This window comes from Bombus bifarius, unplaced genomic scaffold (assembly GCF_011952205.1).
Source record: "Bombus bifarius isolate JDL3187 unplaced genomic scaffold, Bbif_JDL3187 scf7180000009111, whole genome shotgun sequence".
NCBI lineage: Eukaryota > Metazoa > Arthropoda > Insecta > Hymenoptera > Apidae > Bombus > Bombus bifarius.
This window is the reverse complement of record NW_022884904.1, coordinates 968,183-987,360: the sequence shown is the minus strand read 5'-3', so window position 1 is coordinate 987,360 and position 19,178 is coordinate 968,183. Positions and strand designations below refer to the sequence as shown.

At 41.7% G+C, this 19,178-nt stretch overlaps 1 protein-coding gene across 11 annotated transcripts in view; it reads left to right on the top strand.

Annotated features, from left to right (window-relative positions):
• Positions 1-10,971, top strand: part of LOC117213475 (echinoderm microtubule-associated protein-like 2) — a 32,025-nt gene extending 21,054 nt beyond the window's left edge. For 8 of the 11 annotated variants that reach the window (XM_033458850.1, XM_033458847.1, XM_033458849.1 and 5 more), the window contains 12 exons: positions 3,752-4,057; positions 4,567-4,639; positions 4,938-5,144; positions 5,475-5,712; positions 6,165-6,322; positions 6,638-6,895; positions 7,276-7,413; positions 7,500-7,616; positions 8,508-8,531; positions 9,012-9,099; positions 9,266-9,492; positions 9,649-9,806. In XM_033458850.1, coding sequence (XP_033314741.1) covers positions 3,752-4,057; positions 4,567-4,639; positions 4,938-5,144; positions 5,475-5,712; positions 6,165-6,322; positions 6,638-6,895; positions 7,276-7,413; positions 7,500-7,616; positions 8,508-8,531; positions 9,012-9,099; positions 9,266-9,492; positions 9,649-9,777 — 1,963 coding nt within the window. In that variant the 3' untranslated portion in view covers positions 9,778-9,806. Of the gene's footprint in view, positions 1-3,751; positions 4,058-4,566; positions 4,640-4,937; positions 5,145-5,474; positions 5,713-6,164; positions 6,323-6,637; positions 6,896-7,275; positions 7,414-7,499; positions 7,617-8,507; positions 8,532-9,011; positions 9,100-9,265; positions 9,493-9,648 lie in introns of all 11 variants that reach the window. The other 3 variants (XM_033458841.1, XM_033458845.1, XM_033458839.1) reach the window with 2 other exon arrangements.
• Positions 10,972-19,178: the final 8,207 nt, after the last annotated feature.

Genomic DNA, 19,178 nt, shown 5'->3' with positions numbered 1-19,178 from the left:
TATACGAATGACAAAGAGTATCGATATCCTATAAGACGTCCTTTCTACATCAGGCGAGGAACCTCAAGGAACTCGATACGACTTTGCGTGGATAAATGCAATTTGACATGTAGTAAAAGCACGATTCGATATATATATATATAGGATGTTTCCGAAATCGTAATATCGTACGATCGGAAAGGGAACGATTCCAGTGACGTTAATGAAGCAGGCCGTTATCGTAACGTTCGTCTCTATAGCCTACGTTTATAGTCGCGCATTTATGACCTTCGCGGAAAAGGCAAAGCGTCGGCGTATATGTGTTTGCGTATTTGACCAGACTAGTAACGGTATGGGAAATATCGGGAGGAGGGGAATTTGCATGGAAATAATTAGGGAGTAATTAGGATCGTGTACATGTCGAATACGGAGCAGAGAATTTAAGGCCTGGAAACTGAAGTAAGGAGTTGACAGATTATCGTTAGTTCGCGATTCTTTAATTCATCGAGCAAGAATCTGTCTGCCACGTCGAACGCCGCGTCTTCGCTAAGTTGTAAACGATTAAAGTAAATATGCCATTAAAACTATCTGCATTATTTAACTCCATGTTTGCTGATATCGTTCATAATCGTAAGTAAAGCTTTGGCTAGCCAGACTGGATGAACTAAGAAGATCGCTCGACCAACTTTTATTCTATATTTTCGACTTACTTTTACATCGCTTGCTTTCCGGTTTTACCACGACTTTGGAAACACCCTGTATCTTCTACAGTTTAAATACTCAAGCGAGACATATGCGTTTCACTAGTCACGAAAGGGTTAAGCGGATGAACGCGCCATGTGCGCGTTGCACGTTGCACGTTGCACGTTGCACGTTGCACGTTACACGTTGCATGGTGCACATTGTACGTTGTACACATGTACAGCCGGTTTTAAGACGTACCTTTTTACACCTCTTTCAGGTGAGTGGTGAAAGGCATGGATAATTTTTCGTTCGCGCGTTATTTCTCGCGATCCTTTACGATTAATTTCTTTCGGTAGTACTAATCGATGAATCCACGACGGCCAATAAAGTTAGAAACACGTCGTCATTGTCGCGTTACGTATCCGTACGATGTAAATATTTCCTTGTATCTCGGAAAACGACGAAAATAATTGTTAAGACGATGAAAATGATCGGCCCGTTCCGTATGGTTGCAACAGATGTACCAGTTAATGTTATATTTGTAACGGAACTGAATTTCAGTAAGATTACTGAATTTTGCGAACATGGCGATATCGTACTACGATAACGTGGCATGCCGTTAATTACCATAATAAAAGTTACCTTCGACGTTCGACCTCGCACGCGGATAACACGAGGTTGCACGAGATCGCCGCTGGCGATGGACGGGCACGCACCTTCGCAGCGTAGGACGAAGAAAAGGTCCGTGCATGCGTTAAGTTTTTACGCCAAAGCCACGAAGAACCTTTTTAATTTTTGTTTTAATTTTAAATGGGAAACGCTTATTTGGAATGTAGTAACTCGAGCATGACTTTCTTTTCGTTCGTGAAAGGAATATCTTGTTTGGAACGCGGTCCGCCTTTTTATTTCTTCTCGATCAGCCCTCCGTAACCCACTGTACATTCGAGGAACGTTTCAGAGACGCATTTCTCGGTCTCTGGATTTGTGATCGTGATAAAAATTCCAAGACTCGGCCTAATAGCGAGACACGTCTATTCGAACGGGTGAGTTATCGAATACCAGATGGTTCGACGTGTTTTCCTCGCAGCGATGTTACTTTATATCTATATACTCTATATCTATATATATATGTAGATATCTGACAAAAAAAAAAGAAAAAGAAACAGTACGACGATTAATCGTGAAAAATGTGCGTAATTCTTTAAACGTTTGAAAAAATTGATCGAAGTACGCTGTATCCACGCTATATCGTTATATTTTCTCAGGATACGGTTAAAGACCGACTCGAAAAACGCAATCGCAAATTCCGTTGAACGATTCGAGACGAACAAAGACCGCAGCGTATACCGACGATATGCAAACGGCATGGAATCACGCGAATCCACGCGTTAAAGGCTATCCGCGATACACGTAAAGAGGAGTGCGAGACGTTGTTGCCCCGTATAGATTCGGACACGATAATCCAAGGAATACTTGGCTAAAAGCACGACTACGAGGCAACAGGTACGAACGAAAGTCACGTGGATAACGGGCCGTTTAGCGCATAGCAAGCATCGCCATTGCATTCCCGAAGAAAGAAAGAAAGTGAATCGCGATTCTTGTCGTTATACAACCGTGAATCCCCCGTTTCCTGGTACACGCCGATGCGTTTTCAGCGTACCTTAGACGCTTGGCAAAAAATTTGTCAGGTAACGAAAGTTCCTTTTCACGCTTTACCGATTCATTTACCGGCTATCCGTTTAACCGTTCTGGGCTCGGTATTTGAACGCGCCTCTCTACTTTGACCATCCGGTCAGAAAGTTTACTTGCATGCGAAAATTCTACCGCATACGGTCGAGCTTGCGTAATTTTTGTCAGCATGCTATGTAACGGTTAACAATTTCATGACACAGAAATTGTTTCAACCTTGCGAGTAGATAGATCTTGTTCGCTCAAAGGCAGGAAGATACACGTCCGTTTCGCCTAATGTGTTTTCAAACTAGGGGTTGTTCGACGCATAGCCAAGTAGAACAATATCGTAGCATGCTCCGCGAGCCACACTGCGCAACGTATTCTTCTTATTTGTATCGATGGAATAATCTGCGTCGTATATCTTGTGAAATATTTGACTCGACGAGATGTCTGAGGCGGCAGCGACTGGATAATATTCCGTTCACTCTGATTGGCATTCACCGGAATGGTTCACGGTCGCCGTTAACGGAAAAACGTGGTTTCGATCGAGAAAAGAACGAACGACCTCCACGCCTCGCCAAATCACCAGTTTCGGACATTTCGAACGAGTCGTAAATCGCGTCTCGAATGGTAGACAGTCGTTGATCGTAATCCAGTCGCGAAGGAGAACAGACGATCGAGCAAAAAGGAAGGCCAAAGTGACGTAACGCGGTAACGCGCAGAACTATGCCCGGCTTGAGTAATAAAAGCAGTCTCGCGCACCACGCGTGAGTCACTCTTGCCTGATTTCTCGAACACGTCGCCACGGTAAATTGCGCGTTTTCGTGATTTCGATCGGTATATCGGTATATCGTTGGAGCTCGATAGGTGTAACGCTATCCGTGAAACTAAAACGAATCGATAAGACACGGTGATTCTTCTTTCGTTGTTTTAGAGCGGTCCCCGATCGACTATATCGAGGCCTGTTCGTTTCTCTGATAAAAACTGAAATGAAAGTAAATAAAGCGATTGTCGCGGTACGGCTATCGACGCGAAAGTTGATAAATGACGGATAAAAGTGGAAAGTAGTACTGCCACGCGGTAACGCGTTCACCGAGGAAACGTGAAATGCGAACGTTTCTCGTTTTTGCGAGAAAGACCGATCGTTCCGAGTTGATCGTGGAAAGTATCGTGGAAAGTAATAATGGAAATTCGAACGTACGCGATAGCGAACGAAAGAAAGTTATTTCGAGATATTACGAGTGCGTATTCGTAGCTGTTCGCCTCGAACAATCGAAACTTACCTACCTTGGTATCCACCGTTTCTTATCCTTATCCGCGTCTATATAAATTCTCGCTTCGATCGAATCCACTTTCGTAGCGAAGGAAGGTTGGTTCGCACGAACGGATTAAAAGGAACGTATCTATGAATTCGCAGTACCAGAGACATGCAGTACAACGAGGAGGAAAGCACCGTCCGCATGTACCTACGGGGTCGGCCCGTCGTCCTTTACGTCCCGACGCCTTTGATGGAGTTGTACGACCTTCACAAAGTCAGCACACCGCCCCAGAGTAAACTAAAACTCGACTGGGTGTACGGTTACCGAGGCAGAGACTGTCGAAGTAATCTGCATCTGCTGCCAACCGGGGAAATCGTTTATTTCGTCGCGGCCGTAGTGGTCTTGTACAACATGGAAGAGCATAGCCAGAGGCACTACTTGGGTCATACGGACGATATCAAGTGGTGGGTTAATTGAATTCATGCGTGGATCTGCTCCGTCGATCTTAATGATCGTGCGGAACTAACGGCGGCGGTATCGCGTCTTCAAACGGCTTTCTTCTCCATCGTTCTACCGAACCGAAAGCACGTTAATTAATTGGATTTCATCTTTGGATACGAGATCGTCCACTCGCGGTTGTAAAATCCAAGATGCTACGCTCGTGCAGCTCGAACAGATTAACAAAAATTAAGAAAATCCTTCTCCTCGCGTATGTGTATGTGCGTTATCGCACGAACGTCTCCGATCTCTTTCGATAGTTTCGATCCATTCTTCTCGCGGTCTCTAAAGGTGAAGGAAATGAAAAGTAATTTGCAATTTGCCACCGAAGATTCAATTCAACATCTGCCGTCAAAAGATTTCTTATTTGAACTAGTAAATCTGTTTCTCTCTCTCTCTCTCTCTCTCTCTCTCTCTCTCAGCCCCTCTCTTTCTGCTTTCGATTCGTCGTCGTATTAATTGAGAAATATTTTAGCATAGCGATCCACCCAAACAAACTCGTGGTCGCCACTGGTCAAGTGTGTGGAACCGACAGACGAGATGCTATGGTAAGAACGTATTATATTAGATTTTACCAGGGTTGGACGAAGAGTAATACTTTAAAAACGATGATCGACGATACCAAGACGCTTGACATGCCAACGATATGTTTATTGTGTAATTGTAATTTATCGTGTAATTGTAGTTGAAGGGAATACGATCGCGTAATGACTGTTCGATACGATTCGGTTCAAAATTGACCTACTACCTCCGTTAGGAGGTTGTAACATCGAAGGTGTATTGCTCCTGGTTCGACCCTCGCACATACCACGTACGTGCAAGAAATATGTTGCGAATTTTTCTCAGCCTCACATAAGGATATGGAACTCGGTCAGTTTGACCACTCTTTGTGTGATTGGTAACGGCGAGTTCGATGGCTCGATTTGTTGTCTCTCGTTCTCGAAAGCGGACGGTGGAAATTACCTGTGCGCTATCGACGAGACTTCTGATCACAACATTTCGATCTGGGATTGGCAGAAAGGAGAACGGGGTACCAAAGTGACGGAAACAAAGGTACGTTCCAATCAACGTTGGTTTCGCTCTATGCGCGGTTACAGATTTAAGTAACGCAGACTCGTCAACATCAATCTCGTACGAATCTCGTACTTTCGTTGCGACTTTTCCTTCGATTAAAAAATGTTTGAAATTCCTGTTACGATACTTGATACTTTAGCGCTATTTGTTAGACACCGTGTATGTACGCGCATATATTCGTCTGGATGCCGTCTGAACGGATCGAAGGAAGAAAAAGAGTTTGGTTGACAAAGATACCCACTTCGATACTTCGCAGCGATTCGAAACCGGAACCGGCCCATTTTATGAATGACGGATTGTCGATTGCAGTGCTCGGTGGACACGGTGGTCTGCGCCGAATGGCATCCGCTGGAACGGAACCAGATCGTGTCCTGCGGAAAGGGACACGTGTCCTTCTGGTCCCTCGATAACGGTGGCATGCTGTACAAACGGATGGGCATTTTCGAGAGCAGAGAAAAACCAAGATACGTTACCTGCGTGGCTTTTAATCAGAGCGGTGATGTTCTTACTGGCGATAGCAACGGTAACATCATCGTTTGGGGCAGAGGTAAGAGGAATTTCGTGTTACTATTCGCACCGACCGTTGATGTATCGCGGCTAGTAAAAGTCACTTTACGTAGGAAAATGAACAGAAAGCAAAAAGCAGAAACTATTTGTATAACGCGTACATGTTTGCGTATACAGGATAGTATGCCACGACACGGGCAGTCAACGCAGATTGACGAAAGGACAATAAGATACGGATGCATTTTTCTTTCGAGTTTCAAGCCTAAAAAAAGTATTTCGGATTATTTCAAGATATCGCTACTATATTACTGCCAAGTGATTCGACTTGATCGCCACTTAGATCGCTTATAGATCGTTGAACGTAAAGAATGAATAGTTTTGTCGCGCGTTTGATACTTGCCGGCATAATCACGATATTATATGTGTAAAGATAATACAACATCCTATATTTGTAATAATAACAATCTTTTAATCGTAACATTTTTTGTATAGGAACAAACACGATTTCGAAGATAGCGAGGAACATTCACGAAGGATCTATATTTTCGATTTGCGTTTTGAAAGATGGTTTTATCGTCACCGGAGGTGGCAAAGATGGCAAAATATTGTATTTTGACGAATCGTTAAACCTAACGGGGGAAGAAGCACAAGTAAGCTTGAGAAACTAATACCAATGCTACTACTGCTGTTCTCCAAGGTTAATCGCGACCCTTAGAAATTAAAACGCGATAATTTACTTAAGCTTATTCTTATCTACGACGTTTATCGTTTCGAGTTAACGCTTTGCCCATATTTCCTAGCGTTAATGGTAACAGAGATGCGATCGATAAGATACACGAGCCTGCGTAGGCAAACTAGATCGTTAAGAGCGTAATTCTTTTCGTTGAATTTCCTCAAAATACTTGGAGTACATGCAGTGGCAGTATTGTCGCGTTAACGTTAATATAATATATCCGATTTATTAGATCGAGGATCACTTTGGCGGGATTCGAACACTCGCGGAAGGCAGAGGTTCACAGTTGCTGATCGGAACAACCAGGAATTGCATTTTAGTCGGCGACGTGGGAATGGGATTTAGTCCGGCGATGTTGGGACACGCGGAAGAAGTTTGGGGACTCGCGGCTCATCCGACTTTACCGCAGTTTGCAACAGCAGGCCACGATAGATTGTTGCAAATGTGGGATAGTCTGAGTCACACTGTGGTCTGGAGCAAAGATATCGGGGTAAATTATAACTTAGATCAGAATTTTAAAGGCCCCGAGCTCGCTTTAACGTCGTAATATTCCAAACCTATGAATTCGTTGTTGGAATAACCATATTGGGATACGACGTTCTACGCGAACGTGTAACTTAAACTTTGTTATAAAACGGCGAGTCACGCGATGATATTTTCGTGTGCTGTTTTTCCTTCCGACTCACCTTGTATATGGATTGCCGAAGGTTTCGAAATAAACGATAATTCCTAACGACGCGTCGACCGTATCTCGATCGTTATACACAAATAAAGATAAACGTTGAATACTTTGTGTGCAGATTGTGAGAAAGAACGAGCGTACCGTAACTATAATTCCACAGCGATTGAACAGAATTTTCATTCGTTTAGGAGCAAGCACAGAGCATCGGGTTCACACCAGACGGTAACGTTATGGTGGTCGGATGCACTTCCGGAAAATGGTTAGCGATCGACAGTGAAACTCGAGAATTATACACTCATCACAGCGATGGGTCTGAACCTATTCAGGTAAAACTCCTTATAATTGTCTTATTTCCCATCGCGATAAACTTTACTTCGCCAACGACTCTCTAACGATCGTGTTTTCCTTTCAGGTCGTTAGATTTTCACCGGATGGAACGCTATTAGCTCTGGGTTCCAGAGACAACTATATTTATGTTTATCAGGTAAACGAAGACGCGGTGAAATATAGTCGAGTTGGACGATGTATGGTAAGATCGTTTTCTTTGTTACAAATTTCCTTACCTAATACAAAAAATTAACGCATCTATAGAACACAGATTTGTTACCATGTACATATAATAGGATTCTTATTGGCATTGAAATTCTTCGGTCGACTAACTTTTCGATATCTTATTTTATTATACGCATTGTAGTAACTGGTGCAATTTCAAACTGTGTGATAATTCTAATTTTTCATATTCTTCGTATACTGTAAATGTCGTACATATATACATGTATAAACAAGTGAGAAAACATACTCGTATATTTGATATTGAATCGATGGGTTTAAGATTTGCTGTACAAACTGCTTTTATGCATCAAAGTTATACCATACCATTTGTATAAAAGGCACTCGACGATACTCGTACTTTTAGATGTTCGTTCGACCAGTCTTTCTACATAGTAAAGCGAGCTACTTTCATTTACGAGCGTGTTGTAATATATATATATATGCATACAGAGACGATTCGTTTCAGACAAATACACGCCATGTTTGAAAAATTTATCCGTAGTTTCTCATGGAATATGAATGGAATTAAATGTATCGGCTGAATGTAAAGCTACACGCATTGTAAATATTTCGTTGTTCGTTACTCGTTCTACGATATTAAAGCGATCGCTAAAGAGAATCGACATTATAACGCATTGTTTCGACCGCAAGGATCGATATATGTATTTAAGCGAAGTACACGTAATTAGGACATACACATCCATCGTACATCATAGTGATATCGTAGTTCCATCGTACATAATATTTCATTTACGAAGAAAGCTGGTAACAACTCGCAACCACACGTTCGATATAAATTTATTTACGATTAGAGTAACGTCGTAAAATCAAAAATATCATAATACACACGTTCTTTCTTCGTTTCTAGCCAAAGAGGATACGCAGGCGTGGTGTAAGACACGTTTTTAGTTGATCAAAGAACTAAAAAGAGACATTATGTTACAAAAGCATTTATTCTACGATTTCTTAAAAGTAATTTAATTCTACCGATTTATTTATGTAATAAAACACGATTGTCGCGAACAATCATGCAAATGTGCCATTTCGTAGACGATATAATGTCTCTAAAAATGATACAATATTGCCACAGCTATTTATAGCCGCATATGAGCAGATATTTCTTTTTAAAAATTGCTTACGTCAAGCACGCACGGTAGCCATTGTCTGCTGCACAAATTATTAGCGCTCCTTTCATAGTAATGGCTGTAAACTCGGACACTCGCAGCTGTTTCGCGAAGCTAATCATTTTATTATAATGTTATATCATTTTTTTATTCGCAGCTTATAGAGAGAAAGAGAGAGAGAGAGAGAGAGAGAGAGAGAGAAACGAGGAATATTTTTTCATTGCTTAGACGGCAAAATTTTGTTTCAGGGACATTCCAGTTTCATAACTCATTTGGATTGGTCAATGGACGGGCAATATTTACGTAGCAACAGCGGAGATTATGAACTGCTATATTGTAAGTAAATTAACTTGCGTCGTACCTGTTATTATAATTTTTACATGCTTGCGCAACGCTTTTGCATTTTACAAGTAGAACGTTTGCCAGTTGAAGGACTTATCTACGCTTTAGTAATGATTTATTATATTACATTTAATAATCAACGATACGTATAAAACCGCAGGGAATCCCGGAGTTTGTCGTCAGATCCCACAACCATCGATGATGAGGGACATGGACTGGGCGAGTCACACCTGTGTAATATCCTTCGAAACGATTGGGATTTGGCCGGAAGGAGCCGATGGTACAGACGTAAATAATTGTACCCGTAGCGGTGATTCCAAGTTGCTCGCAACCGGCGACGACTTCGGAAAAGTCAAGTTGTTCTCTTATCCCGCTTGTCAACCGAAGGTAATCTTCGACATAGTATTATTTAGCTAAGTAAATTGTACGTTTTAAGTTTGTCCGAGCTACGATATAACGAGTCGGAGCTCAGGCATGCCTATAAAGAAGAGAAAGCAATAAATACTTGATAGCTATAAAGGAGAATAAATTTGCCTGTTTCAGTCGCTGTGTCATGCGTACGGTGGTCATTCGAGTCACGTTACGAACGTATCGTTCCTTCAAGACGATACGCGACTAATTTCCACTGGCGGAAGTGACACGAGCGTTCTTCAATGGATCGTAAATTACTAACTCTGTTAACTACCGATCGAGTCGAGTGGAAAACAGACAAACGGTGAAAGTACGAAGCACCACAAAATAATAGCATTTCGGCATAACCTGCCGAATTTAGTGCAGGAACTCCGTGACCACTGTTCTCGTTGCTGGCTGAAGTAGGAGTGGAAAGAAACAAGCGGCGTCGGTTGCGACCGTGGAAAGGAAAACTCCTGGTTTAAAGAGAGAGGAACGGAAAAAATGCCGCGTACAGTTAAATAATTTTACTCTTTAAGTGTCCTTCACGAATCAATGACTGAAAGTCATGACGCTAATTTCTTATTATTGTTAATCACGAACGATCTTGATCCGTAATTTTGCGCTGCGAAAACAAGACGACGTGAAAATATTAGTGAAATCTTGTCAGCCAATATGGCGAACGATGTAATAGACTATACTTGGTCAATTAGTATGTAATAACGTAACAAAGTGTCTTTTCCATATTTCATGTATTTACAACTATTTTTCGAACGCCGAAGCGCCGCCGACTTTACAAATTTACGCGAGTGTTGGTCGTCTAGTAATCGCTGACGAAACGCACCGTGATCTTTTCCACGTAAACACACAAATTGCACAGTTCGTACATAAGTAGATACATACTTTCGTATAATTAGTAGCGATAAAATGAAGTTGAGTGACTTTCAACCGATTCGATGGGAAACGTCGACATTCCAATTGCTCGTGCCCGTAAAAAGCTAGGATTATCGTTATCCTCTAGCCTGTGCAGCCACGTAAATTCTATTTCTTCTGAACGTTGGCTATCACGCTACCAGCCACCACCCAACAATGTGTTTATTTTTCGCGAATCGATCGTCGTCGATCTTAGTTACTGTAAGCTTATTTTGTGGCGGTACGAGCCCTCAAAGCAATATTAAATAGCGACAGCCAAAATAGATCGAGCGAAGAGTATGCAATTGGGGAGAGCGAAAGAAATTGCGAGATAATAGGATAAACGATTAATCGGTTAAATCGTTCAAATTATTGAAATTGTTCTATTTCGTCGGAAAATCGTGGTACACACGTGGTGTATTTATGTTTGGTCTGCTACTAATTCTTTTTCTTTTTCTTCTTCTTTTTCAGAAATACGATATTTCTGTAATGCAGGCTTTTTTTGTAATGCTTCTGAAAATATGAATAAAAACGTGGACGAAGAACGTCTTGAATATTATCGAATAACTGAATTATATTTCACCTAATTACTTTCTTGTCACGCACCGTAGGTATAAATCTGTTACGGTCATCAACAGGCATACACTTTCTCATTTCATGTTATGTCGAAGCTTTTACCGCATTCCTATATATGTGTGTATATACGTTGTTCGAAGTTTGACCACTGGTCGTTGGTTTTAGATCGATAGCTTGATTCGTTCCATATCTATCATTCTCTATCGATGCACCCTAACGAACATTCTAATGGAAAAAAATGGAAAATATCGCGTTCAACGTTGCGTTCGTCGAATTATTACGTCGATCGGTCTGCTATGTGTAATTCATATAATTCCAGTCGTATTACGAAGGATGCTTCGAATCAGACGATCAAGTAAAACTATCGAGAATAACAAATTTATAATGCAACGATATAATATTATAAATAGATATTATATTTGAAACGCAAATGAGCAAAAATGACTACTGTAATTAATAATTATCGTGCTTTTATGTTACCATTCGATAAACAAGAGATAATTATCGATTTGAAGATTAATTAAGTCTGTATTATCTATCACCTATTCCACGATCAAATCTATCAAATCGACATTACACTCTGTTCTTAATAAAGTTATTATTTATATGTGTAATACGTTATAGGTTTCAATTAATAAACAGAATTAAACGATACAGCGTCGTTTGAAGTATCACGTTGTGCGTCGAGCTTATTAATATTGAACTAATGTTAAAGTTAGAGAAATTAAAGTGACGTATTTGGGCGAAGAATGGACAACAGATAGCCAGGTTGACCGGCACAATTATCGAACAATGGATCGTATCATAACCACAAATAGTTGTGTGTTGAAAATAGTTGTGTATGATTATCGAAATGTAAGGTTTGCGCGATTAGTGTCCTTTCAACTTACGTTTGGCCCAGTTCTTTGGTCATATTCTCTAGGATTAAGGCGTAAAAGTTTGCGGACGTCATACGCTGGCAACCGTGTCGCCTCGGTTTCGCAAGTTTCCACACGGCTTAAAATTCAGTTTAGACGCAGAACGAGTCTCGAGAACCTGCTCGTGCATTAATTCGTAAAATATTATGCAGCCGGCCGATGCGAGGCTACATGACTCATAATCGCCTATGATTAGAAGTACGATAATCGATGAATCCCGTTTTACCGTGGCTTTTTATTGGCACTTGGATCTTATCCTCGAACGGTCGAACCTAAAAACGTAAAAAGTCGATTTCCAATTACTCTTCCATCTGCAATTCGGCGTTAAACTTTTGTAATTCGGGTATGTGTTCATCCGTTCCGTAACGTGTAATGTTTTCTACGGAGGAATCGCGTGATAAGAAATGGTCGGTCAACGACGAAGGAGCGTAAATTTTGCAACGAAATTTAGTTGGACTTTCTCACGTCCGTTTATAACTGTTAACACACCGTTGAGACAAACTCTATAATTAAGCGATTGTTCTCGTTCGCTGTTTCGGAATCGCCGACCGTGCAGAGTAAATGAAAAGTTCCCTTAATCGCAGAGTACTTAACGTTACGTGCCATCCACGGTTGACCGTTCAAACAGAAATCCTTTATGCTCGATAATTTGCTCAAAGTATCAACTGGCAGCAACGCTACTGCAATTTTTCGTTAATCGATTTTTCCTGTATCTAAGAAGTAACGGGTTTATCTAAAAAGTACAAATATGTTTTGAGCAATTATAGACAGGAACATACGATACCTGCTTACAATGATACCTTTATCGATCTTTGCCACGCTCTGATCTTTATTACGTTAATTTCGTTGGTTTTGTTATTTGTAAAACGAACATCGAACATCGTTTCGTTTGGCTCTGGTAGTTATTATAGTTTGAAATAATTGCGTACCTGTCTTCTAAATTGCGCATATCAGGCAATGCTTAAATGAACGAAATCGCAAACTCGAACGTAAATATCGTTTTGTCATATCAATAACTAGAACTTCAAATTGACTTTCAAATGCTTGGAAAAAAAGGAAAAACTATAAAAGATAACGAAAATCGAGCTGTTTATTCCCGCGCTGTTAAATCTGACGCAAGCAACTGTTATAAAAAGGAACCTACTTTCAGTTGAAACGTGTTTAGGTAGTAAAGCAACTAGACCATGAAGGAACAAGACATTTCCCACACGCGATTTTTCTCCGATTATCATTCCAACTAAAAACTTTCCTCGTTAAAGAGCGTTAACAGCATCCAGCTGGAATTATGCGAATAAATAAAATTTATTCTTTAGCGATAAATCACATTTTTTTTCGCTAGGGAATCGTAAATAAGCTTAAGAACGTTGAAAGCGTTCGCTTGAAAAAGGAATCGCTTCGAACCGCGATAACTTGAAAGCGAATGTTTTAAACGTTACCTCGTAAGTAAAGGTCGATACTTTTATCGTAGGTAAAAAGGGCAGATAAAAATCTATAGAGAGTAAGACGAGAGTGGACGTGAATCGTGGGGCGAGTTTCTCGAAAGAAATATAGAATGAAAATGCTCGAAAGAATGCGAATATCGCGGATATATGCGCTCTGGTTTCTTTTTAGCGACTTTTGTCAAAAACTAAGACGCATTTCGTGTTTTGCAGGCTGACTTCAGCGTTATGCTACTTCACAGCATAGACGAGATATACTCGTCGGTGGTCAGAACGCGAAATATTTCACGATTTATGACGGCGATAATCGTGTCAGCGTTTATCAGCGTTCGTTAAGAGATTCTGCGATATTAGTCATACCGTACGTATGTTCGGCTATCGTAGGATTGAACGTGTAATTTTGGCCAAATGGTCTGACTAACGATTAATCGATGTCTTCACGAGGGTATTATTTCAAAGCGATAACCATATTGGTCGTAACGAAACATTAGCGTTTTCCAGGTATATAAATTTACAGAAATTGTTTAGGAAGCATTTTAGAATCGATTTTAAAGTTAAAGTTAAATCGATTTTAAGCAAATGCCGATAAATGCCATACTGTGAGTAACACGATGGAAATAGTAGAAACGAGAGCAATTATTATCTGTATTATTATTATCTGTAGCTGTTTCGTGAAACGAATTTTTAGCATAGTAACTGAATTTTGTTATTCCGTTACCGTGAACGTGGCCTTTAGGCACTCGTGCATCGTTTCTTAGAAAAGTTAATCAGAGGCTTTTCCTCTGAATATCGCAGACGAGGTAACGATAAGTGGAAAATTATTCGACGTTTTGTCCTTTCGAAACCTGTAACTGTGAATTTTAACGATACAGATTTTCGTTAGAGATCGTACGTGGCGCTGACGCGCCTGATCCTGTTCGATTCGTTTTCGTCGAAGGAGAGAAGGATCATCGGGGGACCAATTAGAGGATACCGCGGTCTTATTGCGCGGTCAAATATAAATCTCGGAAGGGCGAGGAACCGCCATATCAGGAACGGTAGCAGGCAACGCCCTCGGAAAAAAGGATCGAAAAGGAGGGTTCGCGGCAAGGATCGAACGACAGGCACTCAGGGATGGCGGACACGGTCGAACCGAGGGAGGACCGAGGGGAATCAAAATCGAGGAAAAAGAACCAGGGACACAGTGTGTTGGCTTCAAATCAAGAGACCAGACGAACCGGTCTACCTCTCCGCGAGATGCGTCTAATTTTTTTCCCCGTTCTCCTTCCTTTTTTCCTTCCCCTTCTTTTTTTTCCTTTTCTTTCCTTTTTGCTTTCTTTCCGTCTCTCTCTCTCGTTTTTTTCGCTCGTCCCTACGTTTGCCCAGAGCCTTTCCTTTCACGCGTCCTCCCTCTCTTCGCCGTCAGGATCTACCTTTCATCCCCTCTTTTCATCCCACGGAGATGCCTGCAGGTGTCCGGTTGGGGACTGACCAAAAATCTTGGCCGGGAGTCTCGATTTCCGACTCCCTTGTCGCTGTCGAACGTCGCGTTGATACCGCGGTGGTGCATCTCTCGCCAACTATCACGCGATCCTCTCGATCCTACTATGGCAAACGAGGTGTCAACTGGAGGGAATAATTCCGCGTATAAGCGCCGTTGTCGTCGAGCAAAGGAATCACGACGACTGCTACAGAAAGAGTATTTTGCTTTCGTTTTACTTTTTCTCTTCTTTTCTCTTGCTTTCTCGTCTCATTTTCTCGAACATAGCGCGAAAGAAAGGGAATCAGAGTCGTGAATTCCAAAATGACTATCGACTATCGACTATCGACTATCGACTATCGGTAGGTGTTTACACGAAATCTGCGATCTATTTAACGATAGATTAGATATCATAATTACCCGTGATAAACACGATCGAGAATACTCGTTAAAAATTGATTGGAAACACGAAATACTTTCCCAAGCATAATAATATTATTCGATCGAAGAAAAGATAAGATAAATTTATTCGACTATTTTCAGAAGGAAAAAAAGGAGCGAAAAGATTTTAATGGTCTTTAATTGGCAATCGAGGCAAGTGATTTGGCAGTTCTGAACGTGCCATACGAGGATGTCTACGATATTTCAACCGTGTTAGCCATTATCGAGTAAACTGTAGCTAAGCGTTGCTCTGCCGCAAAAAAAGGGCGTCTTTGCGACTTTCGCTTAAACCGAAGATATAACTGGCTGTAAGAGCTAAACGAAAAGTGATTTTTCTTAAAACCAACCGAGAACTTTTCCACCAGGTACGACCTATTTGGATTGACACGACAGCGTTGTCGTGGTTGAGGTTTAATCAAGCCTTTAACGTCGATGGATAAGTTTTACGATAATTAATTATCATCGTCGTAGATCGTAGTAGGTATCTGCAGTTACGCAACCAAGTCGATCAAACGTATTAGAGAGAAGAAAATGCGATAGGTTTGTAACTCGAGTAAATGCAAGTATAACGTGTGATATTTAGGATGACGAGAACGACGTTTAAAAGGAGTACGAGGCGATACTTTTCGAAGAATCGGGCGATCCTGCCTACGGAATAACGACGAAACGGCGGGCCTTGCCGCCTTGTAAGCGAGCGAGCCAGAAGAGAGTTCAAGGTGATCCAACGTTATTCAGGATCGGCGACCCTTCGAGACGTTCAGGATTCGTTTAGAAAACGTTCGGTAGGAGGAAATCACACGGTTGTACCGGCGATACGACGAGAATACTTAAAGAGGTGCATTGCTGCACGGTTCCTCGATTCGAATGCAAAGCCGGATCGTAAAAGGCGCATCGAATGGCTCTTAACCTTAACATTTTCTCTCTACGGAGGTTTTCGATTTTGTCACCGTTCCTTTTAAACGTGACACGATCTTCCGCGATTTCTCCGTTTCTCCGTTTCTCCGTTTCTTCGTTTCTTCTTCGTCGACCGCTTCCAACTATGATTTGATGTTAAGTCGCCGTGATCGCGAGATATTAAGCTACAATCGAAGATATTTCGTTCTACCTAGACTACACTCGACCAGCGGTGGATATCGACGGCGATGGAATTAGCTTCGATACGTACAGGGTCCGATTGAATAACGTGTAACGCATAAAAGCGGTCGCGACGTGATTTCTTGTGGAAAAAAATAAGAAAAACATATAGAACAAAATTTGCTGGTTATCGGATTAGTTTGCGAGAAAATCGAGGTCGAGAATTTATCGAGTTAAGTCTAAGTAATCGTTCCTGTATATGTATACTCGCGAATCCCAGTCGTTTCTATCCTTTACCTCGATAAACGATCCCCGATATAATTTCTCAAATAATTTTCAATTCCAGTGTATCGACGATGTTTTCTTTCTTTCGCCTTTTATCCGAAATAAAATTGGCGCAGGTTTCGATCGAGCCTATCGATCCAACAATTAATATAGCGCGAATTGCCACAACGAATTAGATGAAAATTTCTCGAATATCCCGCAGCAGAGATATATCATAAAGTAACATCGCTATAAATTCGAAGATCACGAACGGCATGCCCGTTTCGAACGCGAATGAATTACAGGGCAAAAGCGTAACGAGAGGAACATCTCGCGCCTTTCTCTGCGAGATAATTTGCATGCGACCGACCAATGAATAATTTCGTTCGACACGAGTGAAAATCGCTTGGAGCGATCGATTGCTCCGAGCCACGCAAAGCAGGACTACCTCTTCTAATATCAAGAACCACCATTCCAGAGGCAAAAATAAATTACGAATTTGCGGATCGATAAGTTTATTACAAGAGTTCGTTGCAACATTCGGACACGTATAGAATACATTAGGCCAGCTGTGGTCCAACACCTTGATTTCCACAGCTCGTATCCAGACATGGAAAATTCTCTTAATTTCTAACTTTGTCGATGCGAAACCTAACAGGTTTCTCCCTTTTACTTCGGATTATAGCTTCTAAATAATATGCAGAACTGTCGCAACACCCTTTCAAACCGAATGGCTTTCTTGAAATTGGCTATTTTCGAGAAGTCGGAATCATTTTTCAACCTTTTCATCCAGGCTTGTAGTGGAAATTTAAAAGATATATTCCGATCAATTGCAATTTATTCGAAATTTTGTTAGACATCATCGTCTAGCAAACTAATCCTTCCATCTTCTAAAAAAAAAAAAAGAAAAAAAAGAAAAAGAATAGAAACAGATCGATCGGAAATTCGATTTCGACGAACGGGGTCTTCAGCTATCTTACCTGGCTTCATCCTTGGAACGCAGGCACGCGTCATTCGATCAACTCGTAGTTCCTTCTCGATATTTCGCACCCGCGATAAATATTCCCTTTACGCGTGAAATTGGGCACGCGAGGTTCCATTAATTTATTAAACGCGAAAGCACATGGACAAGCGACCTGACCGCTGCACCGTGGTTGTCGCTGTGACCGTGGAGCGCGCTCGAGGGGAGATGTACGGCAATTTAAAAGCCCGTATTTTCGAAGAGCACACGAGCTGCCTGCTCTGACGTAACACCCCCCTGGCCTTCTGAACGGCAGAGCGGGTGGTGAAGCGGCTGGACGAGCAATTTACAAATCGGTTGGAGCGGCTGGACGACATGCGGGTACGCAACCAGGGAAATCGAAAAACCTGGATCCCGAAACGTTCCGACCAATTGTCCGGTCGCGTGTCCCACATCCGACATCCAACGGCACGGCGATTAAGTAGCTTCTCGATTTCTTCTTTCCCACGGGAATGCTTGCTGCGCGTTTCACGCGTATCGAGGAGTCTGACGCATTCGTAAAATACGTTCAATTAGTCAGAGTTTAATCCAAGGTAATGGAAATGTGTCCACGTTCTCGCTGCTGACGTTAAATCGAGATATATCGTCGAAGCGTGCAAGTCTATCGAGCAGAAGGATTGAATCTTGTGATTTTCTACCGTCCAGCTTGTGCATAATGTTCGAATAGCATGCACCTAAGAATATCTTTTTTCTGTGTTTCGGTACAGGTTTTTGATGTTTCGAAGATATCGTTGAAAATGGATAGGTCGGACCCGTCGGAAAGATTGCCGAACAATTGCAGTTTGAATAGGAAATACGATAACGTGGAGCACGACACTGTCTCTAGGTAGATTTTCAGAAACTAGCGAACCGATCGACTTCGAGGCTTTTTCGTCGCTCTCTTTTGCGTTCGAGGGATTCGAAGTAAGAAAAAGAAACTTTAAATTGGATCGCAACGTTGATTTTAATGAGGAAGAAAATGAGAAACGCGAGGGAATAATCCAAAACACGAAGTAGAATCTTCTTTGGGGAAAAAAAAGATGAAAAGAGGAGAAGGAGAAAGGAGCGACGAGAGGTTGATCGGTGAAATTCGGCGGTAGCGAATTCTTGGCTCGTTCTTCGTTGAAAATGTCCGGCGAAACGAAATAAAGAAAGAGGAAGAAGGAGGAAGAAGGAGGAAGAAGGAGGAAGAAGGAGGAAGAAGGAGGAAGAAGGAGGAAGAAAGAGAAGGTGGCCGACGATGCCGAGAGCCACGAAGAATGAAGTAAGAGTCGTAAAACGGGTTCTCCTGGACCCCCTTGGCTGTGTTTTTCTTTCTCTTTTTAACCGAACCTTCGATCTTTCGCATTAAACGCCACGATGTTTTAACTTTTAACGAGCGACAACGGCAAATTTGCCGCTGAAAAACCTGCCATAGTTTCCGGTTTCGCGTTACCAGATGCGAGTGTCGTCGACTATCTTATCCGCAAGCCTATCGACCGACGTGCATTTCAATCTACCGATAAAAGCTAACGTGATTGCTTTATTGAAATTTCCGCGAAGAGGCACGCGGCCAACCTGCTCAAGTTTCTCGTTAGATCGCTACTTATTACGTATCGTTA